Source organism: Gopherus flavomarginatus, chromosome 4 (genome assembly GCF_025201925.1).
Source record: "Gopherus flavomarginatus isolate rGopFla2 chromosome 4, rGopFla2.mat.asm, whole genome shotgun sequence".
Classification (NCBI taxonomy): domain Eukaryota; kingdom Metazoa; phylum Chordata; order Testudines; family Testudinidae; genus Gopherus; species Gopherus flavomarginatus.
Window position 1 is genome coordinate 17,008,061 of NC_066620.1, and position 21,805 is coordinate 17,029,865.

General features: G+C 39.5%; 1 protein-coding gene across 3 annotated transcripts in view; it reads right to left on the reverse strand.

Moving 5' to 3' along the window:
- Positions 1–21,805, reverse strand: part of SPRED2 (sprouty related EVH1 domain containing 2) — an 85,884-nt gene that overhangs the window by 28,091 nt on the left and 35,988 nt on the right. For 2 of the 3 annotated variants that reach the window (XM_050952186.1, XM_050952185.1), the window contains exons 2-3: positions 2,421–2,598; positions 1,275–1,443 (exon numbers count right to left, since the gene is read on the reverse strand). In XM_050952186.1, coding sequence (XP_050808143.1) covers positions 1,275–1,443; positions 2,421–2,598 — 347 coding nt within the window. Of the gene's footprint in view, positions 1–1,274; positions 1,444–2,420; positions 2,599–15,720; positions 15,899–21,805 lie in introns of those variants that run through there. The other variant, XM_050952187.1, reaches the window with a different exon arrangement.

Below are 21,805 nucleotides of genomic sequence, written 5' to 3' on the forward strand. Positions count from 1 at the left end.
TAATTGAGATTCAGTGTGAATTATATTATAGAAGATGCCACATTTAACGCCTCAAAGAGCTTACAGTTTATATGAGACAAACAAGAAAAGGAATACAGTTCAGAAGCATAGGGCCTAATTCTACTCCCGTTGATTTCCATGGCACAGGGTCAAGCACATAATGCATGAATGACCAGTGAGGATTTGATCTCATCTCTCAGTGGATCATCACTGAAACGTCTGCCGTAATGGAGGGAATTGAATGATGAGGGCAGGAATTGCAGGCATAAGGAATGGCAGAGAAGAATGGAAAAGGAACAGAGTGAAAAAAGGATACACACGAAAAACACTTGGGCATAATGACAGAGATGTAGACTGGGGTGGAGATGTGTAAGACCTTAAAAGGCATGGACGAAGAGTGCCATGTATTTGCGTTGGGACAGCTAAAAATGTTCAAAAATTAAAGATCTAAAAATGTAAGAAACTAGATTTTTAGCACAAACATCCTAAACTTAATATTCTGTTAATATTTATATATTTATTCCAGTCATTCAAAAAAAAGATAGCTCTCGTAGCACAACTACCTATATATGAAAAGCCATTTATCAAATAATTGATTAATTATTTTTCACTGAAATGAGAACAAACTAAAGGATAATTCTGAATTGAAGACACATTTTGATTCTCGTTTGATGGCAATATAATGCGAAAAGGAAAAGTTTAGAACAACATCCAAGTATGGACAAATCTTTTAAAATAAAATACAAATTTTGAACGGATAAAAAATATGAAGCCTTCAAGCACTAGTTCTCCAATTAAGTGGAGACTTAACATAATTAATTTTGTCAAAGAAAAAATCCTTATGATTTATTCAAGTCCACATAGGAATTCATACTATAATTTAACAAAGCACAACAACATATAATGAAATAATTACCAGTGCAGCATTAGCTGCATGTACAGAAAAGGGACCTAAAAGACAAGATGCGAAATACTTTGTTCTTTTGCTAGCTATAGTTAGATCCACAGCTATAAGTAATGCATCTTTTTATCTTAGGTCTTGATGGATTAGGCTACATAGGGATTGGAAACTCTGAAGAAATGCCCGAGTTAAATCCTTCCCTCCCCAAGAGGCTACTAATCTAATTCTCTACTGAACAGGAACTAAACTTTATTTTAAAGGCTAATTGGCTGACCGCAGTAAGAAATGCATTCAAGTTAGCTTGAGAGAGTCCTGTCTCTGGAACCTCTCCTCTGCAAAGAAACAAGCAGAATGCTGATAGGAGCCTCAGTACCTTCATTGAGGTCTTCAATTGCTTTCCGCACTCCTCTATCAAATGCTCGTGCATCGGCAGGACTTTGAAAAGTGAGCCCAAACTTCCTGTTGTCAACCTTCCAGTGGTGAAATGTAGGATTTGCTTTAGTGTAGACCAAGTCCTTTTTAACAAAGCATTCCAATACCACCTAAAAATTTTCATCACAAAAGTAAGGTTACATTTACACTTGAAAGGCGTGGCTGTCTCTATTTTAGTACAGACCAGAATCTCCTGCCCCACAATCTCCCCAACACAAAATAAGCAAGTTATGAATCTGTTACTCTGGTGCGAGAATATGATTCAATATAAAATCATGTCAAAAGCCGTTGTAAATGAAACAAAAGCTTTAAAAATCCCAGCTCTCTTGACAATAAGAATCTTAAAACTACACCAAACTATCCACTTTTATTCAACTAGCTTATTTTCAAACATTTATTATAAGCATGTACCAAACCAATTTGCAAGAGGTGGATTTTTAAGCTTTTCCATTTTATAGTTACGTATCCTAAAACCAACAAGAAAAACTAACCAACAGGGAACTAAAACAACAGGTTTTTTTTTTTTAATCTTCCAATTTATATTTGAATAGAAGTTTTATTCATTTTATTTTGTGCAATAAAAGAAGTCTTCTAAATAAATAGCTATTGGAAGGAACTGAGCTTGTCAATTCATAAAAAGACAACTTGTCCTCACATTCTTACTCTACTAGTCCAAACCTTTAAGAGCATGCAGCATAAATAATTCATTGCTGTTTTAAAGGCTTGCACTGCATTACTCAGTACAACGTGACCAGCTTCATGAATTCTTTACACTTCAGTTCACTTCTCACCTATTCTTATTAGGTCTTAGAAAAATAAATGTGTCAGTTTCATGTTTTAGGAATTAAAGGTGGCCTTTACATATTGCTGTTTAACACGCAATTGCTATCTCAAGGAGATAACATGACAACCTAAAAAACAGGTCATGATAATTTATTGTTCATTTGAATTAGGATGGGTTTATTTTGCACAATCCAGCACTGCTTTCAAGTATTTTTTTGTTTGGTTTTGAAACTCCTATAAGAATATGTTGACTTTGGGTAGCTTTCCTAAGAAAACAGACAAAAGTTGAATTAAGCTCTATTACCAGTTTGTCTTTTTGCCTTTCCCCATGGATTAGAAATCCACTTCTTCCATTGCCCTCTGGGTACATGACCTTGCAGACGCCAACTTTACTGAGACCGCCTCCTTCTTGAGGTAACCATCCCCCACTGGAGTCATCTCGGGTCATAACCACAGCTTTGACTCGCACAATATAGCTGTCACTGTAACGACAACAACAAAATAACTGTGTGAGATCACATATAATCTTACAAGAGTTTAATTTATTGCAATATTTAGAAAGTACAGATCTAGACTCCAGGTACTTGCGCAACAATTTAAAGTTTTATCTGAGGATAGATAAGTGTTTATAGCAGATGTTCTTTACTGCCACAGTCACTATACAAACAGCAGTAATTGCCCAGTCTAATTCCAGGAGCACAACACACAAATGAAACACACCACATCACAATCAAGCCTGAAGCCTTTTACTCCAGTCCATCAGGAAAAGACCCCGAATAGGAGACCAGTCTTGGACTACAAAGAAGCACGTTCCAGGGCTGAATACCCCTCGCAGAAAAGCATCCTGCCAGCAGTCCCCTCTTGAACAGGGAGAAGGATGCTAGCTCCAGTGTCCCCCATGATCACAACTGCTGAAGTATCACACTGGAAAGTGGGAACCTGTCAGGTACCAGCGTCCAAAACATGTAGGGCTACCTCCCACCCTGAACACATTAAATTACATTTGGAAACTCATCTTCAGCCAGCATAAACATGCTCCCTGAGAGAAAGAACAAACCTTGCAATATTCCACGTAAGCATGCCCTCTGGTCACAGGAACAATTTGCCCAACATTAATCTTTAGGATCACACAAGAACTCTAAGGCAGCTCCACCTACCCCATAAAGAACATGGTGTTCCATCAAGATCTCATGGGTAGTGCTGGAAGCAGCTCACAGAGCTAGGAGAATCAGTGCCGATCCCTTACTAGAAGCAGATCAACCAATGCAACTAGCACAATTTCCATAGTATACCCAGGCCTGAAACAAGAGTGGAATCAAGGAAATGCAAGAATTTCTGACACTGCTAGCCTTGTCTCACCATTTAAAAATGTTACTGAAAGAAAAAGGAGAGTGGTCTTGTCACCTGAAGAAGAGCATTCACTTCGAGATACACCCATAAATGCATTAGTTTCTCCAGTCTCAGCTGGCAATCAAAACAAGACTTTCACACATCATGGAAGAGGAGAGTCCAAACAGAAGGTGGCAGATTTCAGTCCTGCACAAAAGTGTAATTACTACCCCACCTACCACCAATCTGAGTAAAAAAACCCTCTATGTCTAGCATGTGGTCAGCTGTACTGATTAAGCCGAAGGATAGTTCTAGTGGCTATCAGGTCCCGAGCTGAAACTGAAGATTCACCATGCACATTAACAGTCAACAGGCACAATTATAATCACAGTTGGTTCCAATGCTACCACAGACATCTGATCACCTTATGCGGAGACGGTGTAGCACATTACAGTGACCTGTGTGGATCTGTACTCATCTCACTTTTTTTACTGGGGAATATTAATGCAGAGCATGCTTGTAAATTAATTGACCCACCACACCAGGGTAGGAAAATACAGAAGAAGAGGAAACTAATTGCTTGATCTAGTAAGTTTTCAACACACTGTCAAATCAAACAGGCCCAAAAGTTTGTATTAGTAAATGACACAACCTGTTCAGCCCCCAAAACATACTGTCCATAAAAAGGATGGTAAACCCATGCAGTGTTCCCAAAGGATGCCTTTTAAAATAGGCTAGACCTCAATCTGAGGGATGAAGCTTGAAATTTATTTTTTGCAAAAGTTCTTGGCATCTGACCAAACTGATAGCATCTCTTTAAAACTTGACAAGATCCGGCTAAGGTTAATAGAGAGGCAGCACCATTCGTCCTTATACACATGGTAAATCTTTTTTTTTTTAAATTTACCAACACACAGTTAATATTTCATTAAAAGTGGTTGCTGTTTGACGTATAACTTGCATTTCTCAAATGCAACCAGGCTTTAATGATCCTTCTAGTAAGTCACTAACAGTGGTCTTGCTTCCAGCCTAGTGACATGACTCGGAAAACGTTTGTTAAAAATAAATATCCTGTTTATTTCATGTTTTCCTCTCCCTTTAACGATTTATTTTCCACTTTAAATAACTTCAAAAATATGTTTAAAAATAAGCTTGGCATGTAGTCCAAAATTACCATTGACCAGAAACCAAACACCCATACTTCATGCTTATTTGCATCCTATGGATTTTACATACACAACTAAGTCAGTCTGGCCACTGGGGAACAGACAAGAAATAGCATGAGAAACTTTGGTAAAATAAAGACTTTCTCTAAACACTAAAGTGAAATTAATGCAATGGCTTATTTAAAATAGAAGTCAAAAGGAGGACTTATTAATAAGTAATAATAAGGCTTATTACAGATCAACCACCTGGCTCACTTTGCAGTCCTTTGGTACTGTTATGGTGCACACTCACCACCAATGTGACCCCTAGCGACAGGGTGGGATCTCCTGTACTCTGTCTGCTTGTATGCAACTCAGCAGTAACAAAAGTTCAAACTACTACCCAAAGTCTTTCCAAAAAAAATCAACCCTTCTTCATCTAGGCTCAGTCTTCAATCTCCCTTCTTGTAACTCCAGACTTCTTCCAGTGCTAGTATTTGAGCAATGCCCCCTCAGACAGAATCTCCCTGAGGGATCTGTTCTCCTGCAGACTCAGGCCTCTTAAAAGGCAACCAAGTCCCTTCAGATGATGAATCCTAAGTGTCCATCACCTGATGCCTCTTAGGCCCACCTCTCTAGTGGAGAAGCAACTAATTACAGCACAGGAGCGACACACGTAACTGAAATGTAAGAACATAAAATGGCCATATTGGGTCAGACTAAAGGTCCCTTTAGCCCAGTATCCTGTCTTCTGACAGTGGCCATTGCCAGGTGCCCCAGAGGGAATGAACAGAACAGGTAATTATCAAGTGATCCATTCCCTGTTGCTCATTCCCAGCTTTTAGCACACAGAGGCTAGGGACACCATCCCTGCCCATCCTGGCTAACAGCCATTGATGGAGCTCCCTCCATGAACTTATCTAGTTCTTTTTTGAACCCTGTTATAGTCTTGGTCTTCACAACATCTTCTGACAAGGAGTTCCACAGGTTGACTGTGCACTGTGTGAAGAAATACCTCTTTTTGTTTGCTTTAAACCTGCTGCCTATTAATTTCATTTGGTGACCCCTAGTTTTTGTGTTATGAGAAAGAGTAAATTAACACTTCCTTATTTACTTTCTCGATACTAGTCATGATTTTATAGACCTCTATTGTATCCTCCCTTAGTCGTCTCTTTTCCAAGCTGAAAAGTCCTAGTCTTATTAATCTCTCCTCATATAGCAGCCATTCCATAACCATACTAATTGGCTCTTAACCCCTTTCTATCTTGTGATGGCGTTTTGCCCAGTCACAGATACACTAAAAGCAAATTCCAAGACAGGAGTGTACCTAAAAGACACCCCAACTAGCACTGTTCTGTATTTCAGCCCAGGATGCACACACAGACTAGTAGGAAATAAGAGAAAAGAAATGGCAATAGGTAAAATTATTTTTCGTCCTGCACCTCCAAGTTCAGTTTGGTCACTTGTAATGTCAAAAGTAGTACCCAGAGCAGAAAGGCAGAGATCTGAGATCTACCTGGTTGTATCATGCAGAATCTGTCTCCGAACGAAAGCCTTCATAGAGGCCTAACGGTTTACCTTATGATAGAGATAAAGGTATGGACCGATGCCTGTGTTATTGCCCTGCAGAATTCATTTCAGAACTCCTCTTTTCCTAGGAGATCCAACCACCCACTCGGAAAATCTTCAGAAGTCACCCAAAAACTGAGAGTATCCCAAGGAAAATGGAAGATCTATCAAGTTTGGCAAAACATAGGAGTCTGTCAGACACTGGAGCCTCTGCTTCTAGCTGGGTATATTAGGAATCATGTAGTCTGTTTTGTGGTGATGGAGAGTTCTAGAGAAGTCTCTCCAGAATGGTTCCCTTTTGATCTGATTTATCTCCTAGACTTCTGGTTCTCTTATTGGATTTGCATGCAAAACAGCTTCATAAGGACTGTCTGATGGTTTAGTATGGCTTTTATTCCCCTGTACACAGCCTTGTACAAGGCAGAGTTTTACCTTCTGTTTGCCGTGGGCCTCTGGAACTACTTTTCCATTGGCTTTCATGACGTTTTCCAATATATTCTGATGTTGTCATTAACGGCTTTGCTTGGACATCTGCTTTTAATAAAGTCGTGTATGCCTATATTGCTGCCCATAGCTCTGGATGAGATATGCAAAGAATCAGTAGAACTGAGATTAAGTAGCTAGGGATGTCTTCAGAAATCTTGCTCCCAGCCCTCAAGATACTGTAACCTTCTATAGGAGAAAGTCAGATGAGCATGTCCAGAGTCTGATTGATCCAGACATTAGTATTTTCCCTGTAAAATGTGTTATCCAGCCATTGGCTTCTACTAAAAATAATTTCTAAATTTGATTCACAATAACTTTTAAATAATTTATTTGTTCCACTCTGGATACGAAGTGGCCAATTTACATATGCTACGTTCTTTTCAAACAAAAATTGACTTGCTTCAAGAAAGCACTCGCCATGATGATGTTTGAACTCTCTTCTCCTGTGCTTTGTTTTTCATACAGTTTCTGAAGATTATCTCTATGCATTGATTACTAAAGATTAACTATTTGTCTTTCTTCCCCTCTAGTTTTTCTAAGGTTGCATTCCTTCTATTTTGGGCTTAACTGCTTCTATATTACATCCTTTAGTGTTATTGGGAAGCATTCATGGAATTTCAACCTTTATTTTAAGAAAGAGACATGAACACAATCTTCAAAATACTCTTCAATAGAACAAATGGCCTGTTTCCCTTATTTTTTTTATTCTTTTTTTAAACTTCTTGAATGTATTTATAGCCCAGACTAACATTTTCTATACAAACTAGTACTAATTTTCTAGGCAGAATTCAGAGCCTTTCACTTTCCTGAAATAGCACTCCTAGGAACTTTCTAAAATTTGTTAATTTAGATTTTACTTGACTTAATACTGATTCCAATCACCAATATTTCAGATTTCTAAGGTTTAAAGGTTGCATGTTTCCATGATGTCAGATAATTCTCTCGTCATTGACAAGCTTCACATGCTCTTCTGTTTTAAATATTAATATAACTCTGGGTTTGAATTTTTTTTTTAATTACCCTCCCCCTCAGGCCCCATATCTGGAAATTGCATAAGGCCAAAAAGTCACCCCAAGGACACTGCCATGGGGACATAGACACGAATTAAGTCAGACCAAACTGTAGAGTGAAGACCACAGAAACGAACTGAATACTGAGGCTAGCTGGTAACAAAGACAATTCAATAGAACACTGGTATAAAGTGGGAGCTGCTAAAGAAAGAGAACATTCATGCATTTTCACTTGACGGCAGACGACAGAGAGCAGCCAGGTAGACTGGCTTGAATGACAAGGGGCTTGACTAAATGTTACAGCAGCTAAAAATTGGTTGTTTAAAGACTTTTAAGATTACAACGGATACGAAACCTAACATAACAAAACAACATGCGATGAAAGAAATACATTTCAAAAATAAGCCCCAGATTCCTGGTTTCTACAGTTGTCCAGGGAAGTGGATAGATAAATGCAGGTTCTATAGAGAAAGCCATGACTTCTCCATTTTAAAAACTGTAACTTCAGGGGATTCAGGCTTTTTCATCAGGAGACAAATCTAATTTCCCCCCTGAAAATGAGATCTTTATCCCCCTTTGCCATAGCAAAAACAACACTACCAGACAATAGCTTCTAGTTTGTGAGACCGGAAGAATACTAAATTGCTCTTCTAATACACTCAGTTGGAATTTACATTGAACACTCTTTAGAGCAGGGACAGGCTCTCCTCCCTCATGTATCACCAGACACAACACTGCCACTATTTCCAGCTACACTAACTATTAAAAAAGACTTAGGACAATAATAATTATTGGTTCCACTATTAAGGCACTGCGCTAGGACTCAGGATACCTGGGGTCAACTTCTAGTTCTGTCAAACTTCACTTAATGTCTCTGTGCCTAAGGTCTCCATCCGTAAAAGTGGAATAAGCAATGCTTTTCTATCCCACAACAGCACAGATAAATACCTGGGAGGTGTTTAGCTAATATACTGTTGGGTCATACAAGTACCTAAACAATTCTGCATGCAAACTGTTTATTTTCTTTGCAATATAATTTCAGGTGACTGCATTATGGCCTTGACCAGTTCAAGCAACTCATTCTCCATAGTTAAATAATAATTTACAAATCCTACGTGAGCATTATTTGTTCAGAGCAGCAGGAAACTCAGGATCTTGTTGCTATATCCATCTACTTTTATTGTGCTGCAGCCATTTTTTTAAAGGAGATTTATTCAGAGCATGTACAATATTTGATTAACTTCCATTTATAGTATATTGAATGCCATTAAGATTAGTTAAAGGTCAGTCTTTCACCATTAGAGTAAAACTACCAGAGGAACTGCCAAGTGGCTTCAATTCTTCTCATTTTATTGGCTTTTAAAAACTTTAAGACTGCCCTTAATTTTTGGGTTTGTTCATGGCCTACATACTATTCTGTTTGCACAATCTATTCTTAATTATTAGTTAATGGGAATATTTAGCTATTTTAACCCGAAATGATTGGTCTTAAATAGTGTTAGAAGCCTTGGAAGAAAACATCTGCTCAGATTATCCAACTGGGTGGCAGGATGCCAACCTTTTCTATCACTGTGTTTCAAGGCTGTTAGTCAGCCCCACCCAGAACCAAAACCATAATGGAACTTCGGGGCTAAAGGTAGCCTGTGGTTTGCTACACGTTTTTTATTAGAAAGAAAATCACAACCTATTTAAAGTTATAGCTCCTGGGCATTTTTTTTTTAAATTCGGAAAACTAGTAAGAATTTCCTTTGAGAAACAAACAAACAATGATATTATAATAAGCAAATCACTATCATGAATATTTTACCAATAGTCCAACACTTTTTTCTAAAAAGCCAAAAGATGGGGCAAATATATAGAGTAGTTGTAATATAAAGGATATTTTACTATCAATTTTTGAGGATTCCACTCAACTGCTTCATAAAGTGTTAATGTGTTGGTGTCATAGAACTCCCTTGTTCGTCACACTAACCATACCAGAAGGAGAAATCAAGACAAAAATTGAGTTGTTAAATGTCTACAGTGGGGTTTAGTGGCAATCTCTGCAACTGTGTATCCAAAATTCATCATATCAAATAATTTCTTTACTAGTGAAGGTTTTAAATTGCACTTCTGTCTGCAGAGTGAAAGACTGGCACCTTGAAGTCTTTAAACCATGATTCGAGGACTTCAATGGCTCAGATATAGGTTGGGGGTTTGTTGCAGAAGTGGGTGAATGAGATTCTGTGACCTGCGTTGTGCAGGAGGTCGGACTAGATGATCATAATGGTCCCTTCTGACTTTAAAGTCTATGATTCTATCTCGCCCTTTGGATTTGGGGGAAGCAGAATAAAGGGTAAGGAGTTTGGATATTTTGCTAGCTATTATGTGAAGCAACTCTTCTCTACACCCTCAGCTGCTCAACCCAGTACCTGTAGGTCTGTTTCCCTTCACAGTTTGATGAATCTGCTATTGCAATGGCTCTTTCCCACACCCTCCCTCGTTTGACACAGATTAGAATTTCAAGACCCTGCTGAATTATTTTCCTCCTCTGCTGATGGACACAGCTGGTAAAGAGCAAAGCTAAAATTAAAAGGGGGGAGGGGAAGAAGAGAGACAGATGAGGGGTAGAGGGGAAGAGGATGGGTTGCTTGCAATAACACACAAACCTCAGAGCAGGATCTATTTCTTCGTTACATAGAAGAGAGTCTTAAAAAGAGAACTCCGAACGAAACATTTACTTAAAAACGTGGACATTTTTTCCTACAGTTTTCTCCTTTTTCCATTTAGCAAACACTGTCGCAATCTAGCTTTCTTGCTGACAGCCATCTGCGTTAAAGATGCCATCACTACCGTTCCGACAGTTCTGTGAATGGGGATTGTTAATTGAATGTGTGGTCTCTCCTAGCTAGCTGCCTCTGCAGTACAATAAAATGCCGTGTATCAAGAATGGCTTATAAAAAGTTTCTCAGCAACAGAAGGGACAGGGCGCTTCCTATCTAATGATTACTGTTGTGATGTTGGTCTAATATTAGGTCAATGTCCTTTTAAAAGAAGGATCAAATTTAATAAAATAAAATCATGGTTTCCACCAATTCCGGTTCTTCCTCAACTCCTTCATGCTGCTCCCCTTTAAAAATAATTCTGTGATTAGGTTTGTAATTTCTAAAGTGTCTAGCTGTAGTTTAAAATACTTACTTTCCTTTAGTCACCCATTATACTTTTAAAATCTAAAATGCTTTCTTCTGGAAGATTTATTTCAAGCATATCCTTTAGAAGCTGGCAACTCCCCTCTACAAGTTATATTTGTCTAACTGCCTTTTCTAAACACATAAATGCTGCATGAACTTCCTTCAGGGTAGAGTTTACCTCTGCCTCCTTCCCCACTGCTGATTGCAGCACAGGCAGCTGCAGACAAGGAGATGCAGCCAGTCTTAGGGGGCTCCAACCTCAGTCTGTCAGGTCATGTCTACACTTGGAAAAAAGGTATATTTAGTTAACATGCTAACTATACACCTTTTTTTCTAGTAAGACAAGGCCCTGGGGGAAGGGGTGGCTAAATTATCTCAGAGGAATTGGAACAAATCCAACTCTAGGGCACTAAGCTGAGGGACTCTCCCACACTGACTGCATAGCAGATTTCCCACTTCCTCACAACTGACTGTGGAGGTCTAGTGGCATTTAGGAGCCAGATGTTACAAAGAGGAGGGAGAAAAATTGTTCTTCTTACCCTCAGAGGATAGGACAAGAAACAATGGACTTAAATTGCAACAAGGGAGGTTTAAGTTGGACATTAGGAAAAACTTCTTAACTGTCAGGGTGGTTAACACCGGTCAGATATGTTCTAGATAATACTTAGTCCTGCCATGAGTGCAGGGGACTGGACTAGATGACCTCTTGAGATTCCTTCCAGTCCCACGATTCTATGACCTATAGGAAGATAATAACTGGGTTCCTGCCTCCTGGGGGGGAGCTGTAAGCTGATGAATGTGCCCACTGGCTCTGGTCCTAATGAAGAAAAAGTCCTAATCTCTTGAGGCATCAGAGTCTTGCCAATGGGGCAAGAACAAAGTATTGTAGAAGAAAGTAAAGTCCAAGAGCCAGAAGTCTTTCACCATCACCGAAGGACAACTTTGGAATCTGAATCAGAAGAACCTACAGAGGAATTCCAAAAAAGAGTCTTCTAGCTTATAGCTTCAAAAGCTTCAGGCAGGCAAGTAATCATTCAGATCTTTGACACTCAACTCTTTCTTTTGAAGTGAAGGAAAGCTTGATCTAAGTTAACAGGTAGTAAGAGCATTAAGAAATACATCCTTATCAGTTAAATGCCTGGAAATTCAAAGTTAAGGTTTCAAACATTTGAAGTCATTTGAAAAGTGGAAAGTGTGCAAATTCAACAGTTTAGGTCACCCCGACAGCCTTAACTCTGCACTCATAATGCTGCTAGCCTCCTGCTAACCTCAGAGTTACAAACACCTCGGAAATGGAGATTGTTTATAACTCTGAAATGTTCACAATTCTGAACAAAATGTTACGTTGGTCTTTCAAAAGCTTACAACTGAACATTGACTTAATACAGCTTTGAAGCTTTACTATGGAGAAGAAACATACTGCTTTTAACCATCTTAATTTAAATGAAACAAGCAAAGAAACAGTTTCCTTTGTCAAATCTTCTTTTTAGCCTTTCCTGTATTTTTTTAGTAGTTTCTATTTAACACCGTACTGTACAGCATTTGTGTCTTCTTTTTCCCATCTCTGCTACCTGATTGCGTACTTCCAGTTACAAATGAGGAGCGTGGTTGACTGGTCAGTTCGCAACTCTGGCATAAGTAACTCTGAGGTTCTACTGTAGTTATTTTAAGTCTTCCTGAAGACAGATTTGAGATGCTTTGCAGAGCAGTCATTGTGAATTCCTGCCATTTGCTCTAGGATACTACGATACCACCAATATATATGCTAAAATTAAACATGCAGGTGGGAAGTAAAGGAAAAAGCGACTGAACTAGTAGAAAAGGTGAGTAAGGGAACTGCTGCAGTTAGGGTTGCCAACTTTCTAGTCGCATAAAACCGAACACACTAGCCCCTCCCCTTCCTCAAGGCCATGCTCCTTCCACGAGGCCCCACCCACTACATTCCTACTCGCTTGGTGGCTCGCTCTCCCCCACCTTCATTGACTTTCACTAGGCTGGGGTGCGGGAGGGGGTGAGGGCTCTTACTGGGGCTGCAGGCTCCGGGGTGAGGCAGAAATGAGAGGTTTAGTGTGCAGGAGGGGCTCTGGGCTGGGCCAGGGAGTTGAGGTGCAGAAGGGGGTGAAGTCTCCTGCTGGGGGTACAGGAGGGGGCTCTAAGCTGGGGGGGTGGGGCTGAGAGATTTGGAGTGTGGGAGGGGGCTGCGAGTTGAGGCAGAGGGTTGGGGGTGCGGGATGGGGTGAGGGCTCTGGGGTTCGGCCAGGTATGAGGGGTTCAGGGTGTGGGCCAGGCTCTGGGCTGAGTCTTAAGGTGCAGGGGCTGAGGGGCTTGGAGTGCAGGAAGGTGCTCTGAGTTTGAGGGGGAGGTGCTCAGGGTTGGGGCTTGGACTTACCTCGGGCAGTTCCCTGTCAGTGGTGCAGCAGGGGGCTGGAGGGGCGCTATGGCAGGCTGCCTGCCTGTCCTGGCATCCAGTGGCACTGGAACATTTTTAGCAGTGGAGGTGCTGAAAGCCAGCCCCCTTACCCCTGTCTCCATACCTTCTGGGGCGCAGTACAATGCCAGCCAGACAGGTAGGGACTAGCCTGCCTTACCACTGCCAACCAGACTTTTAATAGTCCAGTCGCCGGTGCTGACCTTCCCACGTGGATGTTACCAAGGATGTTCTGGGCAAAAACAGGACACCTGGTCACCCGAGCTGCAGCGCCTGAGTGTCTGATTGAAGAGAAGCAGCTCTGAAGAAGGCCTAGTAGCAACATTGTGAGTAGGTGAGTAAGAAGGACAAAGCTGTGAACATCAGTGAAAGCTATACTGGCATGGATGGTGGCAAACGGAGGTTCATTTACATCTTCAAACTCAATTAAGAGGCTCATTTTCAATGCAGTATTTCTCCTCTCTCACATTGTCAGTTTAGAGTAACACAATACAGATAGCAAAATGAAGTTTGAGAAATTTAAGTAAGTTTCCTTTTACTAAATTTGTGATGCTCATTGTTTGCTTCAGTGATGAACTAGAAAACCATATGGAAATTCTGGCTGTATCGTAAGGTCAATTTTAAAGCATAGTTAGAATTTTATAATACCAGTCAAACTACTGTTCAAAGCTGTTTTAGAGCAATTCTCATTTAAACTTTTCAGTGTTTGCTGTGGCAGTAATGATGGATTATTAGATTATTTATTTGCAGAGACTTCTCTTAAAATATCAAATTGTTAAATTTAAATAGACCAACTATTCAATTAATCATTTCGGTTGTACATAAACTCTGGGACACACATTCAAGCTGCAAAAGAAATTCAGTTTAAACGAATAGTTTTTGAATGACGTACCCTGTCTCACATTAAAATGCAAGGGCAATGACAAGCAGAGTAGAAGAGAAAAATCTAACTGAGGTGTCCCGCATTTTATACAAGACCACTGCCGATTTCGGCAGAAAATCCTTGTAGATTTCAACAAAATTCCCCACAGATTTCTGTTGCACATTACCATTATCCCCTGTTGTAATTAGCATGTTATTGAATGACAGATGGCATTTGTTTCATAGCATATGCAAGACAAATGAAGAGTGCTCGTTTAGTATGACCAGCCAAATAAACAGGCAATTCAAGAATCGCATCATGAATTACATTTTTTTTAAACCAGCCCTACCTACTTTCATCCTTTACTACACAAAATTATTTGTGTAATACATACCAATCATAAAAATCCCATGATATTTATTCTGCTTAAACTAAAACAAGGAATGACATGGTTTGAATGAGTAATGATCAGCAAACATAATAAATAATACTAACAAGCACTTCTGAGGGTTTTCATCTCAAGACGGGCACCGTTTTACAGATACGGAAATGGAGGTACAGAGAAGAAATGCAACTTGCTCTATGATCTTGGGCAAGTCAGTGGAAGAACTGGGCAGAGAACCCTAACCTCCTGACTCCCAGTCCTGCGCCATTGCTACTGGATCCTTGTCTTTTACAAATCAGATTTTTCTTGCAATCATGTACATAGGTATCACAACAGCAAACAAACAGAAATTCAGGACGCCAGACATCAAGTCATCCTCTTATTCACAAAAAAATTCAGTTTCAAAGGCTAGAGCTCCTGGTCCTGATGCAGCCATATTAGTGAACCTGCATGGGAAGCTTACACAAAAACATGTCTGTCTCCAACTACAGCCATTAGTCCTTAAACATTTGATACATTAAAATTTTTAGATGATTGATAAATGTGGTAGAGACACAGTTTTGAAACATACAAATCAGCAATACACTCAATACTTTTAGTGCATGTAAAATGTATTTTTTTCATTCGGCTTCATTTTGGTGAAGGCAGAATGCATCTTTTATTTCAATAAGAAATCTTCACTTTAGTACATATAGTACAATATAACAGACTAATCTGTAAGAATATTTTGCATACACACTAAGACTATTTCAGTAATTCAGCCCAAGCTAATTCACAAAAAATAAAAGAGGATACATACCATGAACACATTCACAATTCAAGCATTTTCCCCTGCCAGATAAATAAATCAGAAAAATTATGCTCCTAAATTATATAAACATTGTACAGCATGCACAATTCAATGCACCTTCCTTCTCTCCCTAACCCCTCACATCAATTACTGCCCATGAAGAGGGGGCACCCACCTAGATAAGTTATTTCCTAGGCAGCATCTATTTTCCTCTCAGAATTTTATGAAAGGATGAAGATCAAAAGATTGATATTACTTATGAAAAACTCACATATTAAGCATAAATGAAAACGTGTGTTCCCTAGAAGAAGTCACACAGTATTTACTTACAGATTATGTACAGAATTAAAAAGAGAACCAGAGGAGGAAAGGAGAGGCAGAAAAAAAAAATGTAAAAATGAAATCATAGGTATCAAGAGAATAAATATACCTGCTGGGAGATGCCATTTCTTCTACATTTTATACCCTGGGTGCTCTGTCTTACCATTATTACCACTATAAACCTTCTGATAAAATGGATCGTCTTTTGCTGACCTGAGTACCAGCTGGCTGCCTGAAAAGTGTCTTCCCCCCATGTATGATTCAGTCTCCTTGACAAATATACTGCATTGTACTAGATGAGTCATCAGAGGGTTATTCTGCATATTATTGGCCTGTTGTATCATTACTCATATTCAACATCCTGCTTCTCAGAAGTGAGGCACATTGAACTGATTGAAGATCTCTGCCCCCTTGCCACCCCAGTTCAGCGTTAGGTTTTTTTTTAAGAAAATTCTGTAGCTACCATTAATTAGTAATTCAGCAATTTCATAATAGCTCACGAACACACTGCTAAAATCAGTCAGAAATTACACAGAATCCGCAGAATCGTATCAGTGAATTGTCCCAAATTACAAACAGGTTCAAAGTTGAAAGCAGGTATAATCTCTTTACGGCCTCCAGATTGCACTTTGTGCTAGCTGTTTATGCTGAATAATGTTCATATTGTATCAGGTTAATCCTAAAAGTTCAAACTACTTGACACTTCTGTAAGCAGCAGTCTGTGCCTATCAGTGGGCTTGTCTATGATACAATTTGTAATAGTGTTCACTAACGTGATTACAAATTGCAGTGTAAACAAGGTCAATGTATTTCCAAGTACCACATATGGTTAAATGATAAAAGAAACTGGAATTAACATAAAGTTAACACCGAAGTTCTGAAGTCAGGAAATTCCCAAAAGTTTCTACCACAATGTTAGCCACATATCACATGTAGCATTTCTTATTCCTGTTTTTCTTATTAAATGTAAAATGGAATGTATTATTACTCAGGTTAGTCTCTATTATATAACATACAGTACATGTAACTTTTAAAGTCACACTACAAGAAAGCCCTTAACCACGTTTAATTTTAAACACGAAATCAATGAGACTTAAGTACATGCTCAAAATTAAAAACATGTTTGAGGGTTTTGGTGAATTGGGGCTTTCGCGCTTACTCACCCTTAAAGTTACACACATTTCTTTGCATTTAAATTTCCCCATTTTGTTTCTGAAAACCAAAATGCTTCTGCAGAACTGCCATAGCATAGCCTTAGCATTTTTTCCTGCCATGTTTAACACTTGTGAAAATTCCAACTCTAAAAATATTTATAACTTTAAAGTAGTGACCTGATTTATGAATGAATTATTTTCCTTGTGGACAGATAAGTCTGAAGATTCCAGCTTTAGCCATTTTTGAGTAATCCAAGCTCAAAGTGTGTAATCAGAACAAAAGGCAAAGTTATTTTCCCCTTGATGTTCGTATAACTCAAAAATGGCTGAAGTGATATTGCACAAGCTTCCAGCTTTAAGAGGCCTGGAAGAGTTTAGTCCAAAAGGTGACAAAGTTATGAGAAAATGAAAGGGGTTTAGAACAGAAAAATACATTTTACTTTAAAACTACAGCAGTCTGTATGCAGGACAAGTGAAAATGTCAGGATGACCCATTTATAACATTGCTTTATTTTGTAGCATACACAAGACTAATTATATTCCCAAGCCTTGCTAGAGACTTGGGGCTTGGCTACACTGGCACTTTACAGCGCTGCAACTTTCGCGCTCAGGGGTGTGAAAAAACACCCCCCTGAGAGCTGCAAGATACAGCGCTGTAAAGCCTCAGTGTAATCAGTGCCGCAGCGCTGGGAGCACGGCTCCCAGCACTGCAAGCTACACCCGTAAGGGATGTGGTTTACGTGCAGCGCTGGGAGAGCTCTCTCCCAGCACTGGTGCTCCGACCACACTCACACTTAAATTTCAAGTGTAGCCATACCCTTAGATAGCACAAAATAGGAACAACACATTTTAACTTTGTTGTAACTGGGTCAACTGATAACTGTGTTGTACCCTAACCCGAATTCTTCTGTTTGTAGTATAGAAAGGCCCTTAAATTTGATGGGTAATTGTTTTCACTAAAAAGGGGGACAATTAAGGTATGACTTCATAAAAGATCAACAGTGACATGGTATATCTCGATATGCAAATATTTACAACTTCCTTATATAAAACCAGATGGTGGCCTGCTCTGCATATATGTGCAGAGGTGTAAGTTGCTGCTTTACTTCCCTGTTCCGGCTTCCCACGTCAGTCGGGGTTGGGGAAGAAGTAGGCTCTGCAGAACCACTATCTCCATTCCTGAAAAGGTGGCTCTGACCCACCAGTGCACTGGGCAGTGCAGCTGCACCAGGGGGATGTACCCTGAATCAAATATAGAGCTATGACAGGGTATGTCCCTCCTTGGAATAAGGGGAGATCTGGAAGACTGAATGATAGTCTCCTTACAGGGCTGCTCCTGAAAGACACACTATAATATTGGCTAAACTTACTTTCTGTTTAAGAATGGTTTCAAAGAAACTGAATTCTAATATCAGATCTATTAATCTGAGGATCAGATAAACCTAAGTATGAAAGCCAAAAGAGTGAAACAAAACTTGGTAACTAATTTTGCTGCACCATCTGGTTTTCAAAGCTTCTTCTAAAGCAGAGATAAAATACAGAATATTATGTAGCCTGTAATGGAATATCAGCCTAGATTGTCACTCTTTCAAACACCCTTCAGGTTTGAAGATATACTAGCCAAACTTCAATTCCCAGTTTGGCAACAGTGCTACAATCCTTAAAAAACCCCCACCAATGTTTGAGACTAAATGCATGCTTTGTGCTACACTGACTGTCCTCTAACATTTTAGTACGCTTCCTGACTTGGACTGCAGTGTGACTGTTCTGATATATGGACATTTTTTCTAATGCGGAGTGGAACACATTACTGCTGCATAGTTTTGCTACTAGAAGACTAAGGTAAACACTGGAATTGCACAGCCAACAAGGCACTACATCTGTGTTCCACTGCCTATATGCCCACAACAAGCACAGTTCAAAGAGCTGAGGCAGTGGTCTGGGCAAGAGAAGACTATTTTCCCTGTGGTTATTGGAGTAATTACAATTAAGGAGAAGGAAGTCAACCACTTAAAAAAAAATTAACGGGACTAAAATTTAACAGCAAAACATTAACAATGGGCCACTTGTCCAGTGGTGCTGTGTTTTATCTGTATGTCTAAGATTTATTTTTTTTAAAAGGTGCACATTAAAAGAAGAGTAGTAAAACAACCTTTAAAGTCTTCACTTGGAACATTTTCTATCCAGAATTTAATGGGTGCCTATTACTTCTATATGCCCTTCCTTGCCCACAAAGATGTCCAATCTAGCCTTTGTCCAAGTCACATTGTACTCAAAAGATGTGATCAGAGCAGTGATGGGAAGAGAATGCTCTAGCCCAGGGGTAGGCAACCTATGGGACATATGCCGCAGGCGGTACGCGAGCTGATTTTCAGTGGCACTCACACTGCCCAGGTCCCGGCCACCGGTCCGGGAGGCTCTGCATTTTAATTTAATTGTAAATGAAGCTTCTTAAACATTTTTAAAACCTTATTTATTTTGCATACAACAGTTTAGTTATATATTATAGACTTAGACAAAGAGATCTTCTAAAAACATTTAAATGTATTATTGGCACACAAAACCTTAAATTAGACTGAATAAATGAAGACTCGGCACATCACTTCTGAAAGGTTGCCGACCCCTGCTCCAGCCTTACACCCTTAAGAATCGTGTCAAATTTTACAGTGTGCTTGTCTCAAAAATAGTTGAAAGTCTACTTATTTGTAGTCAGGTAGTGTTGAAAACACCCCAACCAATAGCAGGATCCCACTATACTGCACATTTAATTTGCTGGTGAAAAAAAGCAAGTCTATAAAAATGCGTAGATCTAATATAACGAGGTAATTCTCTCAGGGTTCTTCTTTTACAACCATGCTATTCCAAAGTAATATCCCTAAATATATTAGGCAACTAGGCTTCATAGTGTAGACAAAGCATTTCATAAGAGACAAGTGGTCTATAAACATTAGGCGTGAAAATTTTTTTTTTTAAACACAGTTTTGATTCTATCCACAGAGTAAGGGCCAGACAATGTTTATAACACACAGTCAGTTCCCCCACTAAGTTAAACATCATTGCGTAAGCATTTCATAGCGCAGATGGGTCTTAACGCCTCTCGTGGCTAAGAGGGGTGAAAACATTATCTAAGTTGTAACTAGAAGCTGTTATAGGGAAGTTAAAGATTTATTTTTTGTACTCACCATTGGACCAAGAAAAAGGTATCAAGGATTCCTTCCCTCTCCTTTCTGCAAGGATACCTCAAGCAGCAGTGGCCTTTTCCTGTTCCTTCCTGTTCTCCACTCCCTGACAAACTTGATTTTTTAATATTTTTATAATAAAGTCCCTGGACAACAACAGCAGGGCCGAAACTACCCTATCACTAACCCCCCACTCACAGTCAGAGCACTTTACGTTTCTCTCACCACCTTGCCGCTCAACGTAAGAGGAATTCCAGACAGCAGCAGCACAGCATCATTGGAAACAGAGGTGGTGGTGTGGCATCCTAACAATGGAAGTGTTTCCTTTTTTTCCTAAAACTATAAAGGGCTATAGTTTTTCATCTCCAGACACTTACAGAATGCTCACAATGTTATAATTCCTGTATATTCTGGAATTCAGGTGTTTTAGAATGCCAACAAACCAAACTGAAAATTAGTTGCGATTTCCTGCTAGCAAAACTGGGGGATGTTAGAAGACCACACCACCCCCTCCTGCCACTTGTCAGTGGTGAGAAAACACATGGTCATGCAACAGGTTACATCTGTTTAACAGATTTGAAAGGTACATGTGTTTTGGGGAAAAATTTCTGAGACAGTAGAAATCAGTCTTCCCTTTTCCTCCTCTTTTTCCCCCAAGACTGGGAGCTCCTGAACCCTGTAACTCTAAAGGTGTAAACATACCCACAGTGAAAGACCAGCAATACTAGGATGAGACAACCAGATGAGCAAAGTCAAGGTAAACTGGGTATTTGATAAACTTGAGAGAGTTTGGACAACGGCCCTTGAGGATCGTAGGGTGAAATCCTGACCTTAATGAAGCCCATGGTAAAAATTCCCATTGACTTCAACAGTGTTAAGATTTCATGTCTTGTCTCCTACTTCTCAGGATTCTGAAAGAAGCTAAAGGTCATTGTACTTCTGAAAACCATCATTGGAGTGCCTCCCTGCCTGAGGCTCTGAAGGATTTCACATTAGAAATCAAATGGGCTCTTCAGTTCAAACCAGCACAATGATACAAACTGAGGCCAATGATGTTACTGGTGAAGTAAAACACTTAACTCAGAGCTAGAGTACTACTAATTCTTAGGAAACGAGTTTCTCTCCTTTAAGGAAGTAAAAGAGAAACTGTCTGAGAACTTCTGGATTTCCCTGTGTTTTATTATTTTCAGAGTTTAATGTTTCTCTTCTCTACCCTTGAAGAGATTTTTTTTTTTAAACAAGAGAAGCTCTGGCCTTTCAAATGTAACCATCTCTCTTTAGATGATCCCTAGAAGCTTTATAGGAGACTGTACAGGGTTCTCACAAGAAGCCTCCCCTTAAAAAAGGGCAATCGCGACTGTTTGGAAATCAAAGCAGTATGCTCAACTCCAGTTTGACTCTTGACAAATTGTTTCATTTCATGTGAAAATATATTTGGGCTGCTACATATGCCAGTATACAATCACTATTAAATGGTAACAAGAAGTATAAAGGTGATCCCCCTATACATCAACAGATGCTGGAGAATGTGTGAACTGAAAGGCAAACAGTGTCATATACTGTGGGCTTGTACCAGCATTTCCTGTCCACTTCTAGTCTGCGAATTTGGCAACGATCGCAGGCATTCCTTCAAACACCTGGGTATTGTGTACACTTGACAATTCCATGATCTAGTGTAGATGGACACCCCATTATAAAATAAACGGGTCCAGACTACATGACAAGTTGCAGAGGTAATATTCCTTGCAGCTTCAAACTGAAAAATCCACTTGCTTGACAACCATGACAACAAAATGTATTTGTTTAAAAGTATCCAGCTTAATACTATTGAGGCCAATGGCTCTGAGCAATTTGTGACAGC